The sequence below is a fragment of the Rhinoderma darwinii genome, chromosome 1 (assembly GCF_050947455.1).
Source record: "Rhinoderma darwinii isolate aRhiDar2 chromosome 1, aRhiDar2.hap1, whole genome shotgun sequence".
NCBI lineage: Eukaryota > Metazoa > Chordata > Amphibia > Anura > Rhinodermatidae > Rhinoderma > Rhinoderma darwinii.
In genome coordinates, this window is record NC_134687.1 from 170638533 (window position 1) to 170661787 (window position 23255).

The window sequence follows — 23255 nt, forward strand, 5'->3', positions numbered from 1 at the left end:
AGCCAGCATGTTTGAAAAAAAAAAATATATTAACTTTTTTCTTGCTTCAGTGTGTTTCTGCTCTACACAAGCAAATAACATGTGAGCAGGCAACAAGTGACCTTTCACATGTCACTTCCTTTCCCATTGATGATGTTTCCTAACCACTCCTGTCAGAGTCTTGCCTTTGCAGGAAACTTGCCCAGAAGGTCCCCCCTATTTCCCAAAACTCCTGGACAATCTGAGCGATATTACAGTTGTTAGGGAAGCTCTCGATTGACAACACAATGGGCGACATTCATTAAGATCGGTGTTTCATATGCCGGTCATAATATAAGGAAAGTTGGAGTAAGATACAAAACATTTATTAACAGGTAAATGGCTCTTAATAAATGTGTCACAACAATTGTCGTGAAACAACCGCGACATCCATTCCTTCCTTACCATTGGACATAAAATAAAAAAGAATTATACTCACCTTACCGCTCCTCCTCTCCCACCATGTCCTCTCAGGCCCCCTCAGCATGCTGCGGCTCAAACAAGGTCCTGCAGCCAAGCAGTGTCAGGGCCTTATATGCGATGCAGCATTTGACGTTCATCAGTGCTTCATCACATACAACGTAGTGAGGTGAGCGCATTTTCCTTTTTTTATTTTAATTTTTAACTTCTCGACCCTTTTGTCGTAGAAAGGTTAATAAATTCCCGTGATATGCCAAAATTTGTATGCAGTATGGCTGAACTATCATGAGAACTTACAAAAAGTTAGGGCTGTTTAATCAATAATGCTAATATGCCTCCTTCATCTTCTTATATTAACCCCTTCAGGACACAGGCTGTTTTGGCCTTCAGGACACAGCCGATTTTTTCAAATCTGACATGCATCACTTTATGTGGTAATAACTGTGGAATTTTTTTTACCTATCCAAGCGATTCTGAGATTGTTTTCTAGTGACATATTGTACTTTGTGTTAGTGAAAAAATTTGGTCGATATATTCAGTATTTATTTGTGAAAAACACCAAAATGTAGAGAAAATTTGCAAAAATTAGCATTTTTCTAAATTTATATGTATCTGCTTGTAAACCAGATAGTAATACCACACAAAATTGTGACTAGTTAACATTTCCCATATGTCTACTTTATGTTGGCATCATTTTTTGACCGTCCTTTTATTTTTCTAGGACGTTACAAGGCTTAGAAATTTAGCAGCAATATCTCACATTTTCAAGAAAATTTCAAAAGGGACCAATTCAGTTCTGAAGTGTCTTTGGGGGCCTTATATATTATAAAGTCCCCATAAATCACCATATTTTAAAAACTGCACCCCTCAAAGGATTCAAAACAGCATTCAGAAAGTGTTTTAACCCTTTAGGCGTTTCACTGGAACTAAAGCAAAGTAGAGGTGAAATTTGTAATGCATTTTTTTTTGTAACACAGAAGGTTTTACCCAAGAAATTCAGCTCAATATTTATTGCCCAGGTTCTGCAGTTTTTAGAAATATCCCACATGTGGGCCTAGTGCGCTACTGGACTAAAACACAGGCCTGCGAAGCAAAGGAGCACCTAGTGGATTTTGGGGCCCTCTTTTTTTTTAGAATATATTTTCGGTAGCATGTCATGTTTGAAGAGGTCTTGTGGTGCTAAAACAGTGGAAACCCCCTAAAAGTTACCCCATTTTGGAAACTACACCCCTCAAGGAATTTTTCCAGGGGCATAGTTAGCATTTTTACCAATTTCTTCTGATTACGGAAATACCCCATATGTGGTAATAAACTGCAGGGCTCAGAAGGGTAGGAGCGTCATTTGGATTTTGTAGAGCAGATCTTGTTGGAATGGTTTTTGGTGCCATGTCGCGTTTGCAACGCCCTGAAATGACCAAAACAGCGGGGAAACCCCCATAAATGACCCCATCTTGGAAACTACACCTCTCAGGGAATTTTTCTAGGGGTATAGTTAGCATTTTGATCCCACAGGTTTTATGCTGAATTTATTGGAGTTAGTCTGTGAAGACGAAAATCTACTTTATTTCTGAAAAAACAGGAATAAAGGAGAAAAACACTGCAACATTTGTGAAGCAATTTCACCCGATTACGGTAATATCCCATATGTGGTAATAAACTGCTGTTTGGACCCACGGCATGGCTCAGAAAAGAAGGAGTGCCATTTTGCTGGAATGGTTTTCGGGTGCCATGTTGCGTTTGCAGAGCTCCTGAGGTACCAGTACAGTGGAAACACCCGAGAAGTGACCACATTTTGGAAACTAAACCCCTTAAGGAATTTATTTAGGGGTGTAGTGAGCATTTGGACTCCAAAGGTGTTTTATAGAAGTTATAAACACTGGGCCGTTAAAATGCAAAATTTCATTTTCTCCAATAATACTTTGCTTTATCCCCAAATGTTTCATTTATACAAGGGATAATAAAAGAAAAAGCACCCCACAAGTTGTTATGCAATTTCTCCTGATAAGGGCAATACCCCGTATGTGGCCATTATCTGCTGTCTGGGCACACGGTATGGCTCAGAAGGGAAGTTACACAGTTTTGGAGCATGGATTTTGCGCAAATGGTTTTTGAGCACTATGTCTCATTTGCAGTACCCCTGAAGTGCCAATATAGTTGAAAGTCCCAAAAAGTGACCCTATTTTGGAAACTACACCCTTCAAGGAATTCTTGCAGGTAGTTAGTGCGTTTTTTAAACCAACTGGTCTTTTCCAGAATTTAATGTGTAGTGGATGGTGCAAAGTGAAAATTGCAAATTTCCCACCATTATGCCATTTCAGGGCCCAATATGCTATGCCCAGCTTGTGCCACTGAAGATATACATCTTGTGTTGAGTAATACTCCATATATGATTTTTACACAGTTCCAGGAGGTTTTTAGGGCCTACTTTTTACTTGGATCCAGAGGTTCCAGAACATAAAGGAAGTTCGAGAAATACCTAATTTAATAAAATTAAACCCTTCAAGGCACTGTATTCATCTAGTGGTATAATCAGAATTTTTAATTTTTTCTTTGGGGACGAGGTGGTTTTATTGGAATATCAAATTAATTTGGAAAATAAATGCCGAGGGGATATGAATGAAATGGATGTGATGTCAACGAAGGAGTAAAAATTTGATTTAATGAATATAAACAGAGGTGTGATACAAACGGAAGCATTCTCTGATGCAGAGGCCTGGTTTAGAGGGACAGGTCATACAGTAGTGAGTGGTGTCTTTCCTAATCCCTCTGCTTGAGCAAACTCGACATATTTTCTGGGGTTTTTGTTTTTTTTCAGTGGGGGGAAGTACTCCAGGGAAATGCTGGCCATGTATTATTCTGGAGATCCCAGAAGTGCTGCTACCTTCACTGCTGCCCTTTGCTTCCTGGTCTCCAAAAATCATTTATTTGATCATTTCTTTCCTGAAATCTCAGGAAAGTCTCCGTATTGCTGGCTGTTCTGTAGAGAACAAAGGCGTTATAGAGTGCCACTTGGGTGAGGTATACAGCCAATTTTCTATACCACACGTTTGATTTTCTTATTGCACTGTAGGACTGCATTACCTGGTCTGAAAGATCCACCCCTCCCATGAATTGGTTATAGTCTTGGATGCACACAGGCTTGATGGTCTGCTCTGTGGCTCCTCTGGCTGGGAATGGGGTGGATCGAAACAAAGACATCACGCTTGTCTTTATATTTCACAAGCATTAGATTTTCTGAGGAAACAGCCCTGCTTTCCCCACGGCGTAATGTCTGTTCTAAAAAGGACTTGGGGAGACTCTTTTGATTTAGCTGAATTGTGCCACATGCTAGTGTGTTCCTGGCAGCAAGGCACTTCAGGAAGGGGATGCTGTTGTAATAATTTTCCAAATACAAGTGGTATCCGTGGTCCAGTATGGGGTGGAGCAAATACCATACTATCCTCCCACTTATTCTCAGGACAGGGGGAAAATCTGGTGGCTCGATCTTCGAATCCTTCCCTTCATATACACGAAAGCGCAGTGTATACCTGGACACACTTTCGCAGGCCTTATACAGCTTCACGCCATACCTAGCCCTTTTGTTGGCAGGTACTGGCGGAAGTGTAATCTTCCTTTAAAGTGGACTAGGGATTCGTCCACTGCTAGGCATTTTTGGGAAGGTATAGACCTGACTAAATTTTAAGTTGTAGTGGTAAACTACTGGCCTAACTTTATAGATTCTATCATATTTAGGGTCGTTTGGGGGGTGGGCATTCATCATTATTGTTATAGTGAAGGAATTTTCATAGACTTTCAAAACAGGTCCAGGGCATGGCAAAAAAATAAAAAGAGGGGAATGATAAAGGATGTCTCTGTTCCAATATGAACGTATTGTGGGTTTTTTGGTAATGCCCATACTCAATAAAAGGCCCCAGAACTTGCGAATTTCAGAGTGGTCTGTGGGAGTCCATTTATGGGGCCTGGCGTAATAACAATTTGGATTGCGGGCAATAAATTGCTCCGCATAGTCGTTTGTTTGCGCCACCATCAAGTTCACAAGGTCATCCGTGAAGAACAGTTGGAAATAGTTCATTTCACTGAAGCCTGCGGTATCTACATTGATGCCTGGAGTCGCAGTAAATTCAGGCACCTGGGGCACAAAATTATCTGCGGGGATCCATGTGGAGTCAATTGTACTGGGCTGTGATTGTGCACTACTGATGCCTACCCTTGGACACCTACCTGATGGTTCATCACATCAGTAGATGAGTCACAAGATTAAGAGGACACTAAAAATATCACTTCATCCCCACTGCCAGAATCAGATTTCTCAAAGAGCAAGGCACATGCCTCCTCGGCAGTATACAGCTGCTTAGCCCGGTTTTTTTTCTTCTGTAAAACTAACGTAAAACTTTTTTATGTTTTTATTTTTTGTGTTTTTTTTTATATTTTTTATAGAACTGTAACTAATTCCCTAAACCCAAAGTAATTATTTTTGCTATGTACAAATACTCCCGGGTAAAATCTGTCAAGCTCAGGTGGATGGAGATGAGGTACGGAAGTTTGGTATGGGCCACAGATTTGTCTCAATTAGGAGCAGGATACAGGATGGTAGCGATGAGGCAATGAAGGGGTGAATTTATTTTACACCCCACACACACACACGTCACTGGGCAGTGAATTACAGGTGATACTGGAGGCACAGAGTGCTGATGAGGCTGACTGCTGCCAATCAGGCACAGGTGGGTGGTGATGAGGCAATGACTGGGTAATTTTTTTTTTAGTTTTCCTTTATACGCAGGGCAGTGACAGGCGTCTTGGGGAACAGGAGGCTGAATGAGGCACAGGGGGCTGGATGAGGCACGTAGCCTGGTATAGGTGCCAATCAGGCACAAGGCGCTGGCACAGGAGGCTGGATGCAGCACAGGAGGCTGCCAAACTTATGATGGGGCACCAAGGGTACTATTCTGTGGCGCAGATGGCTGGTGATATAGGGCACAGATCACCTAAATAGGACACAGGCCACCTGTACCCTATATAGGGCACAGATCACCTATATAGGACACTGGCCACGTCTACAGGACAAGTGTATAGGGCAGTAGAGACTGGCTTCTGGGTGATCCAGGGGTTAAATATTTTTGCTGACAGCGTAACTATACAATCTTCAATGGCTCCGTCTCTGATTGCTTCCTGAGAGAAGTGAAGCGGTCAGAGACGGAGACTACACTAAACTCCCCCGTCCAACTGACTAAACTGCGATTTGGTCCATCCGCACTGATGGACCAATCACAGTGATCGCCAGCCGGGTACTGCTGTGATTGGTCCTCGGCCGGAATCGCTAGTTACTATGCTGTCACAGACAGCCGTCTTTATTAAACATCCCGGTGCGGCGGTAGTGTAAAGCGATCACGTAACTGTACGTGGAGATGCGGGAACAGACCGCATCCCACGACGTACAGTTACGTGAAAATGAGGGAAGGGGTTAAGTCTTCCCCAAGCAACTAATTATTTGGAATAATTACACATAGACCTGTTTTATAAATGTCCTCACTATATACATATATATATATATATATATATATATATATATATATATACACACACACGAAACAAGAGCAAAAAAAACACAGCACTCCACAGATCCAAGAAATCAGGCCATGTGCTCGTCACCAGGGGATGAATCAATTCCCCTTCTTTTTAGATAGAAAACAGCATAGGACGTAGTAACGGCACCAGGACTTCAAGGCAGATGAAAAACAGGGTGGATTTATTCACCTCAAACACAGCAACGTTTCGGTTCAACAGGAACCTTTCTCAAGCCATCACAACTAACAATGGTGTCAGGTATAAGTAGAGGGAGCATACATCAGCTAACAATCAAGTTATTAAATGTACAATACCCATTATATATGTGAAAACATTATTCAAAAATATTACAAACATTGGTACATCTCTTTGTATTTAAAAGGCCAATAATGGACAGTGTTATATATATATATATATATATATATATATATATATATATATATATATATAAATATACATATATATATATATAACATGGTTCAAAAGTTTGGGGTCACCCAGGCAATTTTGTGTTTTCCATGAAAACTCACACTTATATTTATCAAATGAGTTGCAAAATGACTAGAAAATATAGTCAAGACATTGACAAGGTTAGAAATAATGATTTTTATTTGAAATAATAATTTTCTCCTTCAAACTTTGCTTTCGTCAAAGAATGCTCCCGTTGCAGCAATTACAGCATTGCAGACCTTTGGCATTCTAGCTGTTAATTTGCTGAGGTAATCGGTAGAAATTTCACCCCATGCTTCCAGAAGCCCCTCCCACAAGTTGGATTGGCCTGATGGCCACTTCTTGCGTACCATACGGTCAAGCTGCTCCCACAACAGCTCTATGGGATTGAGATCTGGTGACTGCACTGGCCACTCCATTACAGATAGAATACCAGCTGCCTGTTTCTTCCCTAAATAGTTCTTGCATAATTTGGAGGTGTGCTTTGGGTCATTGTCCTGTTGTAGGATGAAATTGGCTCTAATCAAGCGCTGTCTACAGGGTATGGCATGGCATTGCAAAATGGAGTGATAGCCTTCCTTATTCAAAATCCCTTTTACTTTGTACAAATCTCCCACTTTACCAGCACCAAAGCAACCCCAGACCATCACATTACCTCCACCATGCTTGACAGATGGCATCAGGCATACTTCCAGCATCTTTTCAGTTGTTCTGCGTCTCACAAATGTTCTTCTGTGTGATCCAAACACCTCAAACTTCGATTCGTCTGTCCATAATACTTTTTTTCCAATCTTCCTCTGTCCAATGTCTGTGTGCTTTTGCCCATATTAATCTTTTCCTTTTATTGGCCAGTCTCAGATATGGCTTTTTCTTTGCCACTCTGCCCTGAAGGCCAGCATCCCGGAGTCGCCTCTTCACTGTAGACATTGACACTGGCGTTTTGCGGGTACTTTTTAATGAAGCTGCCAGTTGAGGACCTGTGAGGCGTCTATTTCTTAAACTAGAGACTCTAATGTACATGTCTTGTTGCTCAGTTGTGCAGCGGGGCCTCCCACTTCTCTTTATACTCTGGTTAGAGCCTGTTTGTGCTGTCCTTTGAAGGGAGTAGTACACACCGTTGTAGGAAATCTTCCGTTTCTTGGCAATTTCTCGCATGGAATAGCCTTCATTTCTAAGAACAAGAATAGACTGTCGAGTTTCACATGAAAGCTCACTTTTTCTAGCCATTTGGAGAGTTTAATCGAACCCACAAATATAATGCTCCAGATTCTCAACTAGCTCAAAGGAAGGTCAGTTTTATAGCTCCTCTAAACAGCAAAACTGTTTACAGTGGTGCTAACATAATTGCACAAGAGTTTTCAAGTGTTTTCTAATCATCCATTAGCCTTCTAACACAGTTAGCAAACACAATGTACCATTAGAACACTGGAGTGATGGTTGCTGGAAATTGGCCTCTATACACCTATGTAGATATTGCATTAAAAACCAGACGTTTGCCGCTAGAATAGTTATTTAGCACATTAACAATGTATAGAGTGTATTTCTGATTAATTTAATGTTATCTTCATTGACAAAAACTGTGCTTTTCTTTAAAAAATAAGGAAATTTCTAAGTGACCCTAAACTTTTGAACGGCAGTGTATGTATATATTTATATTTTAGTTTTTATTTTTTTAATTCTCTTATCTGCACTAGCATTGCTTTAACAACATCTGCTGAAATAGAAGATACATTTAATGTATCCCCAACCGGGGTCAGTCTATTTTTACATCTGTTTTGTAGTTATAGTAATTGATCCATGGAAATGCACTGCACAAACATTGTTGAATTGTTTAAAGGAAAATTATGAAAGTAAAACTATAAAGCAGGCATAAACATGGACTAAATGGACTGTCTAATCCAGTAATCTGGTAAAGTAACATTGTAGGAAAACATCCCAGTTAATCTTATTCACTGTCACTTTATGAAAGTGGTATACCAGATGATATCTTGCAAAGTCATTACAGGGCAATTCATAAATGATTCCACCTGATATAGATATATATATATATACATGCTTGCCATGAGTTAGGGGAGTGACAGGGAGACACATCACTGTTGCTCACTGTGCCATCCTTTATCATGTAGTCACCGGCTGTTATTCTCCTCAGCTCCTATTCCTAACCAAGGGCTAGAGGGATTAGAGAGTAGCTGCTTCTCATGAATGGTGAATGTATCACTATCAGCGTATTTGTAGTGAATGGATAATGACACGATAACTTAGCCCACAGGTGGATAAGTAGCATTTATGTAGATCAGGGATGGGGAATGTCCGGCCTGTGGGCCGTATAAGGCCCGCGAGATCATTTGGTCTGGCCCGACCTCACTCGGACGGCGCTGCCGCTTCGTCATTCACTACTTGGCTCCGTCTGCCCTACTCACTCACATTTAGGAGCAGGAGGAGGGCGGAAGGAGCCAAGTGAGGTCACATGAGGTCAGGTGATCGGACTGGTCCACTCTCGGGCCAGCACACACCGACCTCACTCAGACTGCAGCTGGTTTAAGGGACCCCGTTCTAGAGATAGGTCTGGATCCCAGAGGTGGGACCCACATGTATCTGACATTTATGACATATCCCGTGGATATGTCATAAATGTCCCTAATGGGAAAACCCCTTTAAGGTTAAACCACATTTGACGTCTACAATATATATGGGAAGTGGGGGTGTTAAAAAAACGCATGCTACGCTGCTTCGGTAACTGCCATTCACTACTATGGGAGTTACGGAAACATCATAACTCAGCGAGCTACGATGTTTTCTTCTTCTTGGTTGCAAATCAGCTGGAACACAGAGAGGTAGAATGGGGTTTAGGGGGCCTCTTTTTAGAGATAGGTGCGGGTCCCAGAGGTGGGACCCGCATCTATCTGACATTTCTGACATATCCATTGGATATGTCATAAATGTCCCTGATGGGAAAACCCCTTTAAGCAAGTAACTTACTGCTGCGATCAGTCCTTTTCAAATCTTATCATTGCAAAGAGTCGACTGCGCTCCAAAATGACCGACGCTGTAGCAACATCATTAATATCGGCTAACATCACGCGCCTCACCAAAGAGAAGCAGTTCCAGCCATCACATTAGGGTTGAGTTAATTAGATGTTTGACCAAATATAGCAGGGTCATTGTTATAGTTGATCATTTTGTATGTTGATAAGTTGATAATGATGTTATAAATATCCAGATGCAACCACAGAAAAGCCTATGCAGCTTACAATCACTTCTATTAAAACTGACTCCCCAGCTGCACCTCACCAACTGGGGTTGCGTTTTTCACTGCAATTTTGGGTGGTCATCTCAAATTGGATTCCAGGGGACTAGCTTGGTGGACATGTGCCCTGGGCAGGGGCTGGCTGGCAAATTTTAACCTGGGGGCAAGCACACTGCACTGGCCCATAAGTAGCGGCTCATCCTTAACCTGTTTACCTCCACATGCCATATAATGGTGGCAGAGGTAACTGGGCTTTAAATACAGCCATCATCAAAAGACGGCAGCTGGTGGTGATGTTTTCATGCTGAGATCGCACTTTTATTTTTTAAAGATCATATTAGCAGAACATGAAAACATAGGAAACGTTGTCAGTCATACACTTACGTTGCTCATTCTTGACTGTTCCACCACTGATGGTTTTATGGGTCCCCTGCTGCTATTTTTTTTATAATCTAGTGCCATTCATCCATAACAATCCCACATTACCGCAGCACGATACGACATTGTTATAGATGACAGTCATGACCCCAGATTATAAATAAAGAAGCATCAGGGGAACCAGGAAACCATCAGGGGTGGAACAGCCAAGAAACAGCAACGTAAGTGTATCATTTGCATTTTATGCACATACAAGATTTATAAAAAAAGAAACACAGAAACCCCTTCAACTAATGCATTTACCTAGGCTCCTTTTACATGACCCGACAAGGGCTGTGAAAGCAAGCGCTGCTCCATGAGACAGCTTGTCGATCGGTGCTCTTGTGCCCTTTTTATGTATGTGGAAGAGTGATGGTTACTATGATCGTTTATCCCCATACATTTCCATCATTTTGGCAGTACATCTCCGTGTTTACACGGGGAGATGTGCTGTCGACTAGCGACCATTTTATTGGCAGCGTAATCAAGCCGATTAGCCGATGAACGAGCGCTTGCTCATTCATAATGTTCATTCAAAGGGAATTTCAGACTGTAGCGTCCATGGCCGCGGACCGCCGGGTTTACTCACCCCCGGCGGCCGTAGCCATGGATCTGTGAGCGCTGGCTTGCATCTCCTTCCCAGGAGACGCCAGCGCTTACATCCGCTCCGGTCCGCTGTGTCCCACGCACAAATGGAATCATCATCATCAACTGCCCATGATTCCCTGGACTATAAAAAGGGCCCTGCCGTTCTGATCCTTGCCTGAGCGTTGTTAGTGTTCCCATGTCAGTCTTGCAAATGGTCCCTTAGTGTTATCCTGTTCATGCTGTTACCCATGCCCTGTATCCTGCATCCCGTGCTGTGTCCTTATTCTAGAGCCTGTTAGTGTTGGAGTCGTGTCCCTCAGCACCTGCTGTCGTCTGCCACGTCCAGAGTCTCCTGCCAAGTCCAGTGCCATCTGCCACGTCCAGTGTGATCCGCCACATCTGGCGCAACCTGCTGCACCGGCTGTCATATGCCACATCTGGCGTAACCTGCTGCATCCATCTCCATTCGTGCCAAAGCCTAGGCCACTGTCTGGACTATTCAGGTACCCTAGTGCGGGACTTTGTATTGCTGGGGTACTCTGTTGTTTGGCCAGCTGCCACCCCGCTATGGCCTAGTCAGTCCACATACCCACAGACCGTGACAAAGAGCAAGTACACCCCTTAATGGTGATGGTGTACCCTAGAGGCAGTGTCTTCTTTCAGCAGGATAATGCAACCTGTTACTTCAAAAATTGTTCTGGAATGGTTTGTGGAGCATGACAAAGAATTCAAGTTGTTGCCTTGGCCTCCAAATTCCCCAGATTTCAATCCGATCGAGCATCTGTGGGATGTGCAGGAAAAACAGGTTCGATCCATGGAGCTCCACCTCGCAACTTATAGGACTTAAATAATCTGCTGCTAATGTCTTGGTGCCAGATACCACTGGGCAACTTCAGAGGTCTTGTGGAGTCCATTCCTCGATGGGTCAGAGCTGTTTTGGCGGCACGAGGGGTAACCTAAACTATATTAGCAGGTGGTTTTAATGTTATGGCTGAACGGTATTATAGCATGGTAAACAGATTGCTCATTTCTATATCTTGCCAGACACTAATTTATTTATCATCCAAACTGATGTGATTCACTCTGCCTTGGATTCTAGCAACATGAGTAAGCAATAAACATGACCCATACTTTATTAAAAGTTCATAAGACATTTTGCAAAATCATTTCCTGTAATCCAGATTGCAGAGCAGGGAAAGAAAGTGGTTTATCAGAGAGACGAGAGAATCTTTAAAAATTCTTACGTTTTGATCAATGGGGATCCGAGCACTGAGACCCCCACCGATTGCTAAAGCGAACAGGCAGAAGCGCTCCGGTGAGCGATGTGCCGCTTACTTTCTGATTGACTTTCCTTGAAAAGCCGAGTGAGCAGTGTACAGATTCATAGACTTTCTATTGAGCCCGTACGCTGCTCCCAGGAAAGCCGATCAGAAACAAATCGGCACAGCGCTCACCCGAGCGCTTCTGCTTCCTCGTTTTAGCGATCGGTGGGGGTTTCAGTGCTCAGACCCGCACCAATCAAAACTTCTGACATGTCAAAAGGTTTTTAAAAGTGTAGTTACACTTTAACCCCTTAAGTACAATTTTCATTTTTTCATTTTCGTTTTCTCCTCCCCACATTCTAAAAGCCATAACTTTTTTATTTGACATAGCCGTATGATGGCTTATTTTTTGTGGGACAAGTTTTAGTTTTTCATGGCACCATTTATTGTACCACATAATGTACTGCGAAATGAAGAAAAAAAAATTTGTGGGGTGAAATGGGACAAAAACTGAGATTACACCATTTTTTTGTTTTTTACAGCGTCCCTCAGGCGGTAAAAACAACATGTTCACCTTATTCTACGGGTTGATACAATTTCAGCGATACCAAATTTATATGTTTTTGTATGTTTCACCACTTTTATTAAAAAAAAATCAATTTGCTAAAAAAATAATTGTTTTGTATCGCCATATTCTGAGAGCCATAACTTTTTTATTTTTCCGTCAATTGAGGGATGTGGGGGCTTATTTTTTTGGGGGGCAAACTGTAGTTTTTATTGGTACCATTGGGGTATATGGGACTTTTTAAACACTTTTCATTCAATTTTTTTGGGGCGTTAAGGTGACCAAAAAACAGCAATTATTTTAGATTATTTTCTTTGTTTACGGCGTTCACCGAGTGGATTAAATAACGCTATATTGTAATAGTTCAGACTTTTATGGACACGCCAATACCAGTTATGTAAACTTTTTTGAACTTTTATTTTATTTTTGGAACATTTAGGTTTAGGGTCAGTTCACACGATGCATAAATACTGCGGATTTTCCGCAACAGAATTTGTTGCGGAAAATCCACAGAATAATACAGCAGCAAAGTGGATGAGATAGAACAAATCTCATCCATGCGCTGGGTAATTAGTGAGCGGGAAAAAACGCTCAGAAATTGACATGAGTTGCAGAGTTTTATTCCGCAGCATTTGAATTGTATTTGCGTAAATGCTGCTTATTTGTTGTGGGATTAAAATCAATGGGGAGGAAAGACCCACAACTAATAGCAGTTGTTGCATTTATTGCTGCGAAATCGCAGCAATTCCGCCGCAAAAAACGCAACTCTAAAAAATAAATCTTATACAAACTCAGAAGTGTGTTTCTTCCTCCAGGCCGGCCTCCTGGGATAACGACTTATCCCATGTGACTGCTGCAGCCAATCACAGGCTGTAGCAGTGGTCAGATGTGATGAAACATCATCCCAGGAAGCCGGCCTGGATGTTGTCAGAGAGCCGGCCTCCTGGGATGACGCTTCATCCCATGTGACTGCCGCTGCAGCCAATCACAGGCTGAAGCGGTCTCCTGGGATAAAACGTCATACCAGGAGGCCGACCTGCTAGCAGGCCGGCTAAATGCTCCGCAGTTTTCCGCAGCGGACATTACGGGCGAAAAACGATACCACAATTTGGTGCGTTATTTCGCCCGGAATTCCCTCCGGCCACCGGGGGCAGATAACAGACACCGCGGCCCGGTACCAAATTATCCATGACCCAGTAATGTTCCGCAGCCCGGTGGTTGGGGATCTCTGCCCTAGGGGACTTGAACCAGTGATCGCTGGATCCATTGCATGATATACTGCAATACTAATTGTTTGCAGTATATCGCTATACTGACAGTCTCCTTTAAAGCGCTGAGGCTTTATAGAAGTACAAAGACGGCGGACATGGGGGCCTTTATTGACTACCATCGGCTCGATCGTGAGGGGAGGGTGGCAATGGCACGTCGGAGAGGGCCGTCCCCCTTATTCTAATGCTTTAAATGTCGTGGTCGCAAATGACTGCGGCATCTAACGGTTAAATAAGTGGAATCAAAGTGATCTTTGATTCCACCCGTTGCAGTTTGGTGTCGGATGTATTACACAGGCGTGACCCGCTAAGTATGCCTGTCATATTTAAGGGCCACATGACAGAGCTGATAAGCAATTATACCACATGGCACAATAAAAATATTGTGCTGTTTGGATAAAACCTCTGAAGAAAAAAAATGGCGTATTCATGAGGTTTCTGCCTCTCCCCACCTCGTCTTGCCAGGGAGAGGTGGTGGTATAACCGGGTTCATGAATACAGGGGACTCTGGAGTATTATTTCCGCTGAGCTATTATCGAAATGGCACAATATCTTTTATTTTTTTTTTTGGTGCTGTTTGGTATAATAGGATTTACAGGGGCAGGCATACCATGCAGCTACACAGGGACCTAGCAGACAAGGAGGCCCCCTACTGCCATTAGATTACATGAAAGTGACTTCATTAATGATTTTGATCAATGGCTCACAATTAATAGTGGATAAGCAGACTGGCGAGGGATTTTTTGGAGAGCATAATGGAGGTGCTCTATGACTAGCACCCTCATCAAATTTGGACCCATACGCTGTTCTGCAATGAGGTCATCTGACCTATCGGAAAATTACCCTGCCTTTCAGTAGCGCATCATATTTAAATTACGTTTCACTAAAGAGGTTGTTCCGTCACATCCATTTTTGTCATATTGAACTAGCGGGTGAGGGCTGTGTAATACAGCCGATACCTCACTGTAACAGGTGGAATAAAAGATCAATCGCGACTGCGGCATCTAAAGCGTTAGAATAAGGGTGTGGTAGCCCCCGCAATGTGATCGCGTGGTGCCAATGGTCATCATGGCAGCATGTTTAATGAAGGCCCCCAGGTCTGCCATCTTTGTACTCTTATGAAGCCCTGCCTCGGACAGGGCTTCATAGGAGTCTGTTAGAAACACAATATACTGCAATACATTAGTATTGCAGTATATCATGTAAGTGATCCAACAATCGCTGGTTCAAGTCACCTAGGGGGACAAATAAAAAAGTAAAACAAACTTTAATGTTCCAAAAAAATAAAATAAATTGAAGTTGAAAAAAAACCTTTTCCCATTTTTTCCTTAAAGTAATGTTTAAAAAAAAGATCACATAAGTGGTTTTCGCCGCGTCCATAAAAGCCTGAACTATTACAATATATTGTTAGTTAATCCGCTAGGTGAGCACCATAAAAGAAAAAAACATTTAAAACACCCAAATTGCTGTTTTTTGGTCACCTTAGCACCCAAAAAAAATGGAATTAAAAGTTATCAAAAAGTCCCATATACCCCAATAGTACCAATAAAAACTACAGCTTGCCCCGCAATTTGTAAGCCCTCACATCACTCAATCGACAAAAAAATATAAAAGTTATGGTGACACAAAACTATTTTTTTAGCAAATAGTTTTCTTTATAAAAGTGGTAAAACATATAAATTTGGTATCGCCTTAATCGTATCAACCCGTAGAATAAAGTGAACATGACGTTTTTACCGCCTCATGGATGCCGTAAAAACTAAACCCGACAAAAAATTGTGTGTTTTGCCCATTTCACCCCACAAATATTTTTTTTTCAGTTTCCCAGTACATTATGTCGTTCATTAAAGGCTACGGACACCTTGGAATCTTTATTATAAAATCCTTTTACTTTTCCTCTATACCAGGGGTCTCAAACACGTGGCCTGCGGGCCGCATGCAGCCCCTGAGGCCGTCATCTGCAGCCCGCTGGATACAGAGCCGCTAGTATAGGCTCTGCTCCTGGATTCTGTAGAATCCCCTGACATCGCTGTCCATATATGGACAGCGATGTCTGGGGCTTCCCAAGAGCTGGAGCCCCAGTAGAGCGCTAGTATAGCCTCTACTCCGGGACTATGTGGAATCCCCTGACATAGCTATCCATATATGGACAGCGATGTCTGAGGCTTCCCCAGAGCAGGAGTCCCAGAGCAGAGTGCTAGTAGCGCTCTGCCCGGGACTCCGGCTCTAGGGTTGCCCCTGACATCACTGTGCATATATGGACAGTCATGCCAGGAGAAGAGCTGGAGTCCCAGGCAGAGCGCTAGTAGCGCTCTGCCCAGGACTACAGCTATGGGGTTGCCCCTGACATCTCTGTCCATATATGGACAGTGATGTCAGGAGCAGAGCAGGAATCCCAGACACAGTGCTAGAAGCAGCTCTGCTCCAGGACTCCAGCTCTGGGCAAGCCCCAGACATCACTGTCCATATATGGACACTTATGTCAGTGGCTTCCCAAGAGTACTGAAGCAGAGCTATAAAAGTGCTCTGCTCTGAGACACCGGTTCTGGGGTTGCCCCTGACATCACAGTCCGGTCCAGGAGGATCTCCTGATGTCACTGTCTATGGACAGTGATGTCAGTGGCTCCTCCAGCAGAGGAATCCCTGGCCAAAGCATTAGCAACGCTCTGGCTGGGGATTCCACTCTTAGAGAGAGCCCCAATGAAGCTATCTGCTGGGGGGGGGGGGGGTGGTGTTGCACTATCTACAAGTGGTGTGTGTGGCATTATCTACAGAGGGCACTGTGGCAGCATCTACAGAAGCCACTGCAGCAGCATCTACAGAGGGCACTGTGGCAGCCTCTACAGAGGGCACTGTGGCAGTATCTACAGAGGGCACTGTGGCTTTTTCTACAGAGGGCACTGTGGAATTATCTAGGTGGTGTGGCATTATCTACAGAGGGCACTGTGGCATTATCTAGGGGGTGTGGCATTATCTACAGAGGGCACTGTGGCATTATCTATGGGTGGGTTTGTGGCAGTATCTACAGAGGACACTGCGGCATTATCTAGGGGGTGTGGCATTATCTACAGAGGGCACTGTGGCATTATCTACAGAGGGCACTGTGGCATTATCTATGGGTGGGTGGGTGGGTGGGTATGTGGCAGTGTCTACAGAGAGCACTGTGGCATTATCTACGGGGGGGGGTGGCAGTATCTACAGAGGGCACTGTGGCATTATCTATAGAGGGCTCTGTGGCACTATCTAAAAAGGGGCTGCTCAATCTTGACATTCGTGTGTTTGCCAATCGCTGCCAACTGAGCCGCAGGACTGCATTTAGCGACACCTAAACTGGAAAACTTGATTTTTAAAATAAGCACGTGGAGAAAACTCGTAAATTTCCGTTAAGTTTAAACCTAGCGGGATTATTATAGTAATGTAGTATTGTTATAGTAATGTAGTATTGTTATAGTAGTTCAAATAACTAATTGATTAGCAATAATTTAGTATTGTATCAAATTTGAAAGTAATGCGGCCCGTGAACTTCACATTTTTTCTATATGTGGTCCACTTACCCGGCCGAGTTTGAGACCCCTGATGTATATAGAACAGCTGTATCTCCCGTTTTACACTGATCGATTACAGGTGGATCCTGTGTGTCATAGACATGTAGGACCCGTTGACACTGAACCCGTCAGGTCCGCGGGACTGACGGTTCTGTGTAAAACGAGAGATAGAGCTGCTCTGTATAGAGAATACAGAACAGCGGTATCTCCAAAAGTAAAATAATTTTTTAATAAAGATGAATTACAAAGTTCCACTAAACACACTGACTAGTCGATTTATTTAAAAAAATACCCTCAACGGTGTCCATAGACTTTAAATGATGCCATGAAAAACGACAACTTGTCCCGCAAAAAACAAGCCCTCATATGGCTATGTCGACGAAAAAATAAAAAAGTTGTCCTTGTCCTTAAGGGGTTAAGCATCAGGGCCAGGGTGTGACTGCTAACTCTGTACCTCCTATAGCTATGTCCCCTAAATATAATGATATGGGTCTCAAAGGGTGCATAATGGTCATACTATTCCTTGTTCTATTTCTCCAAAAGTTTCCATGAATGGGAAAAGGAAAAAAAATATCTTTATGCTGCATTATTATTATTATTATTGCACCCCCAGAATATAAGAGATGTGGGACAGACTTCAGGAGGCCCTTGCCATTTGACTTTATGCGGCCAAGATGTTTTGAATGGCAGTTCTGCCTCCAGACCATTTTGCAGTTTATACTTAAAGTTCTAGCAATATTTAATAAAAACAGTAGGTGGCAGCAGATGCTTCATTATGGAACAACTGCAGTAAAATTGTATCTCAAGGAAATACATTATCTGACAGTGGCATAACTAGTGGGGTCGCAGCGGTCGCAATTGCGACCGGGCCCTGAAGCGAGGGGCCCCCACACCACATTAATGAAAAGTTACTATAGTAACTGGGGCCTATGTAATAAACTACACGGCCCCCATTACTATAGCAACTGACAGGACTTACCTTCCTCGTTCTGGAACGCAGCGAAGGTCCTGAAATCACAGCGCTGTGCGCAGCTCATGACGTCACAACGCTATGTGCACAACATCCCGACCCTGGATGGAGTCAGGACCTCCTCTGCAGTCGAAGAGAAGGGTAAGTTTAATACCACTATCTGCTGGAGCTGATAGGTCGGGGTCCGACTCCCGGGACCCCCGCCAATCAGCTGTTTTGAAGGGGGTGCAGCGCTCGTACGAGCACTATTCCCCTTTATTCCGTTCACTTTCTCACACTGTGAATCGCCGACACTGACGTGTCAGCGATTCACAGTGTGAGCAAGTAAGGGAAATGAAGGAGAAGCAGCCCTGGTACGAGTGCTGCACCCCCTTCAAAACAGCTGATTGGCGGGGGTCCTGGGAGTCGTACCCCAACCCATCAGCTATTAATGGCCTATCCTGAGGATAGGCCATTAATGGGTAGCCTAGCATGTCAATCAGCCATCGGCCATTACTAAGGTAGTAATAAAGTTTAGAAAAATACAAAGACATAGAAAAAATATTTTATTGAAATAAAAATCCCACACACCAACCCTCGTTATCCATTTTATTGGGAATAAAAAAAACGCTGTTATGGAAGTCGTCCTTGAATCCGAAGTAGTCCAACAACCGAACTCGTAAAAAACACAAACACACAAAAGCGCTGGAGCCGCAATGTCAGCGAGCTGAGCCCTATATCTAATCTTTTCATGTGTGATACTGTCTGCTGAGCCAATGTATCTAATCCAATCATATGTGATAAATTCTGCTAAGCCACTGTATCTAATCCTATTTATAGCTATAGGGTCGTAATGCTATAGATATGCTGTCTCCTATATACATACACGCACACTAATTTTGTTTCGAGGGTATATGAATTGGGGCTATTCCCCCTGATGTTTTAAGTCCTTAGCGACACCCCTGGCTGCTAGTGCTGCATCGTTGGGTCACTTAGGAGACCCAGTGATGCAGCTGAAAACTGTGGGCCGTCGGCCATGAGAAGTTTGGGGGGGGCAAGAAGAAGCTTTGCATCGGGGCCCATGAGCCTTTAGCTACACCCCTGCATTATCACTAGGATATGTCTTACTAATTCATATACAGAACAGTTCCTTCTGTCACTAGCTGGTCTAGAAAACTCGTTGCCTGGCTCAAAATCCCTCCAAACTTAATTTTTTCTTGAGAGTCGCATGTTTGAAGGTTCAACCATGGAATTGAAAGCAAAGGACAGGTCAGCGATGGGAATTGTTGGAAACGACATAAAAACTCCTTCAGGACCCCATCACAGTGTTTTTTGTATTTATACCCGCCTACACACTGTTATGCCATTAACCCCATATTGCACGATGATAAATATTGTGGTTTAAAAATAAGACATATCTCTAAATCTGGTCTACCCCTCACAAATATATTTCTGGCTTTCCTTTCCTAAAGATTACTGTTTCAGTGTTATGTAAATAAAGCATAATCATTTCATAGATCTCTGCTTGCTTTCAGTGAATGAAAATATTTTTCTTTACATCCTGTCCTGGGTATAAGCAGTCTTCTGTGAACTAAACACAGGAGCAATACAAATATCTCTTCTGTCCTGGAGTCAATGGCGATTACTTTTTGCAGTCTTTAATTGTTAAAAATGATGTTTCCATTCACTGACAGCAGACAGAGATCTTGACATAATTAGAAATTGAGAAATACAGTATGTTTTAGAGTTGTATAACATTTCATTATACAAAGATTACGTCTTATTTACAGAAGACTACACCAACCCTTGTTTTACTTTGGCTGGGAGAACATGCAAAATGTTGCAAATCTTGGTCATTTATCCAAATTACTCAGCTCTAGGATGTTTCTAGGGAGTAGGAAGGAAGTTCTTAAATGCCAGACACCTGTTTCTCCAGCTTTTCGGAGAAATGCTTCTATAGTGGAGAACATTCCTAGAGCTACACATTCCGGAAGTATAGTATACTTCATAACCCCCAGTACAGACAGAGAGCTGCCTTACATTACAAATCTGTTATCGCCATTGTTGAATACCTTAATAAATAATGCGATCCAAGATCGGCTGCACAGATTATACTGCTCTGAAGAAGAAAATAAACCATATCCCACATTTTAATCTCAGGTACAGCAAAAAAACTTGTAGTGTTGAATTCCTATGGGTTTGTTCTATATTTTCTCCGTGTTTATCTATCCTTTTTGTTTAGCTAAAGAATGAAGAAGATCTAGTTCTACAACAATCCCATACTGCCTATCACTCTGGCTGGGATCACACGCCCTAGTTACGGACGTAAAATATGTCTTCAAAGCGTCGACAAACATCTCCCCACTCATTTGAATGGGTTTTACGATGTTCTGTGCCGACGGTCATTTTTTTTTACGCGCCGCTGTCAAAAGACGGCGCGTACAAAAGACGCCCGTGTCAAAGAAGTGCATGTCACTTCTTGAGACGTAAATGGAGCCGTTTTTCATTGGCACCATTGAAAAACAGCTGCAATTACGTCCGTAATTGCCGCCGCGAAAAACGCGAGTACGAGCAATTACGTCTGAAATTCAGGAGTTGTTTTCTCCTGAAAACAGCTCCGTAATTTCAGCCCTATTGGACACTGCCGTGTGAACATACCCTCAGGGTATGTTCACACGCTGAGCCAAAAACTTCTGAAAATACGGAGCTGTTTCAAGGGAAAACAGCACCTGATTTCCAGATGTTTTTTGAGCAACTCGCGTTTTTCGCGGCGTTTTCGCTGCGTTTTTTCGGCCGTTTTTGGAGCTGTTTTCAATAGAGTCTATGAGAAACGGCTCCAAAAACGTCCCAAGAAGTGTCCTGCACTTCTTTTGCCGAGGCTGTAATTTTAAGAGTCGTCTTTTGACAGCGACGCGTAAAATGACAGGTCGTTGGCACAGTACATCGGCAAACCCATTGAAAGTAATGGGCAGATGTTTGCCGACGTATTGGAGCCGTCTTTTCAGGCATAATTCAAGGTGTAAAACGCCTCCATTACGCCTGAAAATAGGTTGTGTGAACCCAGCCTAAGGGTATGTTCACACGCTTAAAAAAAACAGGTGTAAATACGGAGCTGTTTTCAAGGGAGAACAGCTCCTGATTTTCAGTCGTTTTTTAATTAAGTGTTTTTTGCGTCGTTTTTTACGGATGTATTTGGAGCTGTTTTTCTATTGAATCAATGAAAAACGGCTCCAAAAACGGCTCAAGAAGTGACATGCACTTCTTTTTACGAGGATTTTTTTATGCGCCGTTATTTGAAAATGAGGCGTATAATAACGCCCCGTCGGAACAGATCGCCGTATTTCCCATTGAAATCAATGAGCAGATGTTTGTAGGCATTCTGCTTCTGATTTTTCAGACGTTTTTCGGGACATTTACGGTCCGAAAAACGGCTGAAAATAGCCCGTGTGAACATACCCTTAGGGCACGTTCAGACGTGGCGGAATTTTTCCGCTGCAAATGTTGGTGCAGATTTGAGGCAATTACGCAACGAATCTGCACCAACATTTGCATATTTGACAGGTAATTCAGACGTTGCAGATATCACAGCGGACTTGCCACAGATTTCAGTTTGTGCATTGCAAAGGCTGAAATCCGCAGTGAAATTCCGCTTCTTCTCCGCAACAGACAGTGCATGCTGCGGAGGGAAAATTCCACACCGCAGCCTATGGTCCGCAGCGGAGTTTTCCACAACGTCTGCACGAAGATAACTAAAAAGGTGTGGAAACCAATGGACAAACTGTCTGCTAAGGATTTCCACTGCGGACTGTCCGCAGGCGGAATTCCACAGCAATTCCGCCACGTCTGAACGTGCCCTAACAGTCACCTAGTGCTGCAGTAAATATAACTCCTATACACAACTATCCAAAGCTGCAATGGGAGGGATTCGTCATTTGCAACTGCAACTGTTAAAGACAGTCCTGCTGAACATATGGACAGACGTATGCAACTATATGCCTATACCGCGGCCGGCATACATCTGCCAATGACTGACATACTTTTGCTCATTAAAGTCTAAGGGCACGTCTGCATGTACGCCTATAGATTTTCTCATCATTTACGTGGACATGCACCCCAGATCTGGTGTGAATTGAGGCTTAAAGTATTTATTAGTAATTTCCTCTTATTTATATTATGCCAACATATATCTCAGCGCTGTACAGAGAGGGATAGATTTAATAATAACTTTTTGGGGACAAGTAATGGAAAAATAGTTAAGTGATGTCTGTGACTACATTTTCCTTTGGCCTCATTCATACTGGTTGTCAGAGTATCCTGACTGCATGGAAAAGGTGCGTTCGAAGCCAATCTTTATTTTAAGGAGGCGTTTTTTCAATATGTAGTATGTTAAATTGGATGCAGTATAATGTACCTTATTTCCCCGTAGAGGCACTATATTCATCTCTTCCAGGAGGGAATATGGTGTGTTATACAGAATACATACGGAATAGAACTGAGGGCAATATGGTGCGCAATACGTTATATTGTCGACCAAAATTTACATACAAGTATAAGTGAGGACTTAAAGCAGTCACTTAAAGGGAACCTTTTACCTCCCCATACATGTGCAGCTGAGTGCAGCATGTAATGGGCAGGGCTTTTTTTCTACCTCCCTCCGTTATTTAGATATTGGTGCTGTTATATTTGGCGCCCGATATTTAAATAACCCCCTGAACTGTCAACGGGGCGTGTACTGGCAAGGGGGCGTGTTACTATGGCTGTGACACTGTCCAATCAGATATGGACAGTGTTACAGCAAGAGCGAGGAGGGAGAGTGTGTGCGCGCACACGCTCTCTCACTCTTCAGCTTTCAAGATCAGTCTTCTGGTGAGGGGGCGTGTCACTGCTACGGACAGTGTAAGAACTGTGGAGAGGAGAGCGCGCATGCGCGCTCTCTTCTCTTCAGCTCTTGTGAGAGATCA

At 43.0% G+C, this 23255-nt stretch overlaps 1 protein-coding gene across 1 annotated transcript in view; it reads left to right on the top strand.

Annotated features, from left to right (window-relative positions):
• Nucleotides 1-23255, top strand: part of LOC142735665 (synaptopodin-2-like) — a 79895-nt gene that overhangs the window by 41778 nt on the left and 14862 nt on the right. The window contains exon 4 of the mRNA XM_075849605.1: nt 2503-2514. Within this exon, the coding sequence (XP_075705720.1) occupies nt 2503-2514 (12 nt within the window). The remainder of the gene's footprint in view (nt 1-2502; nt 2515-23255) is intronic.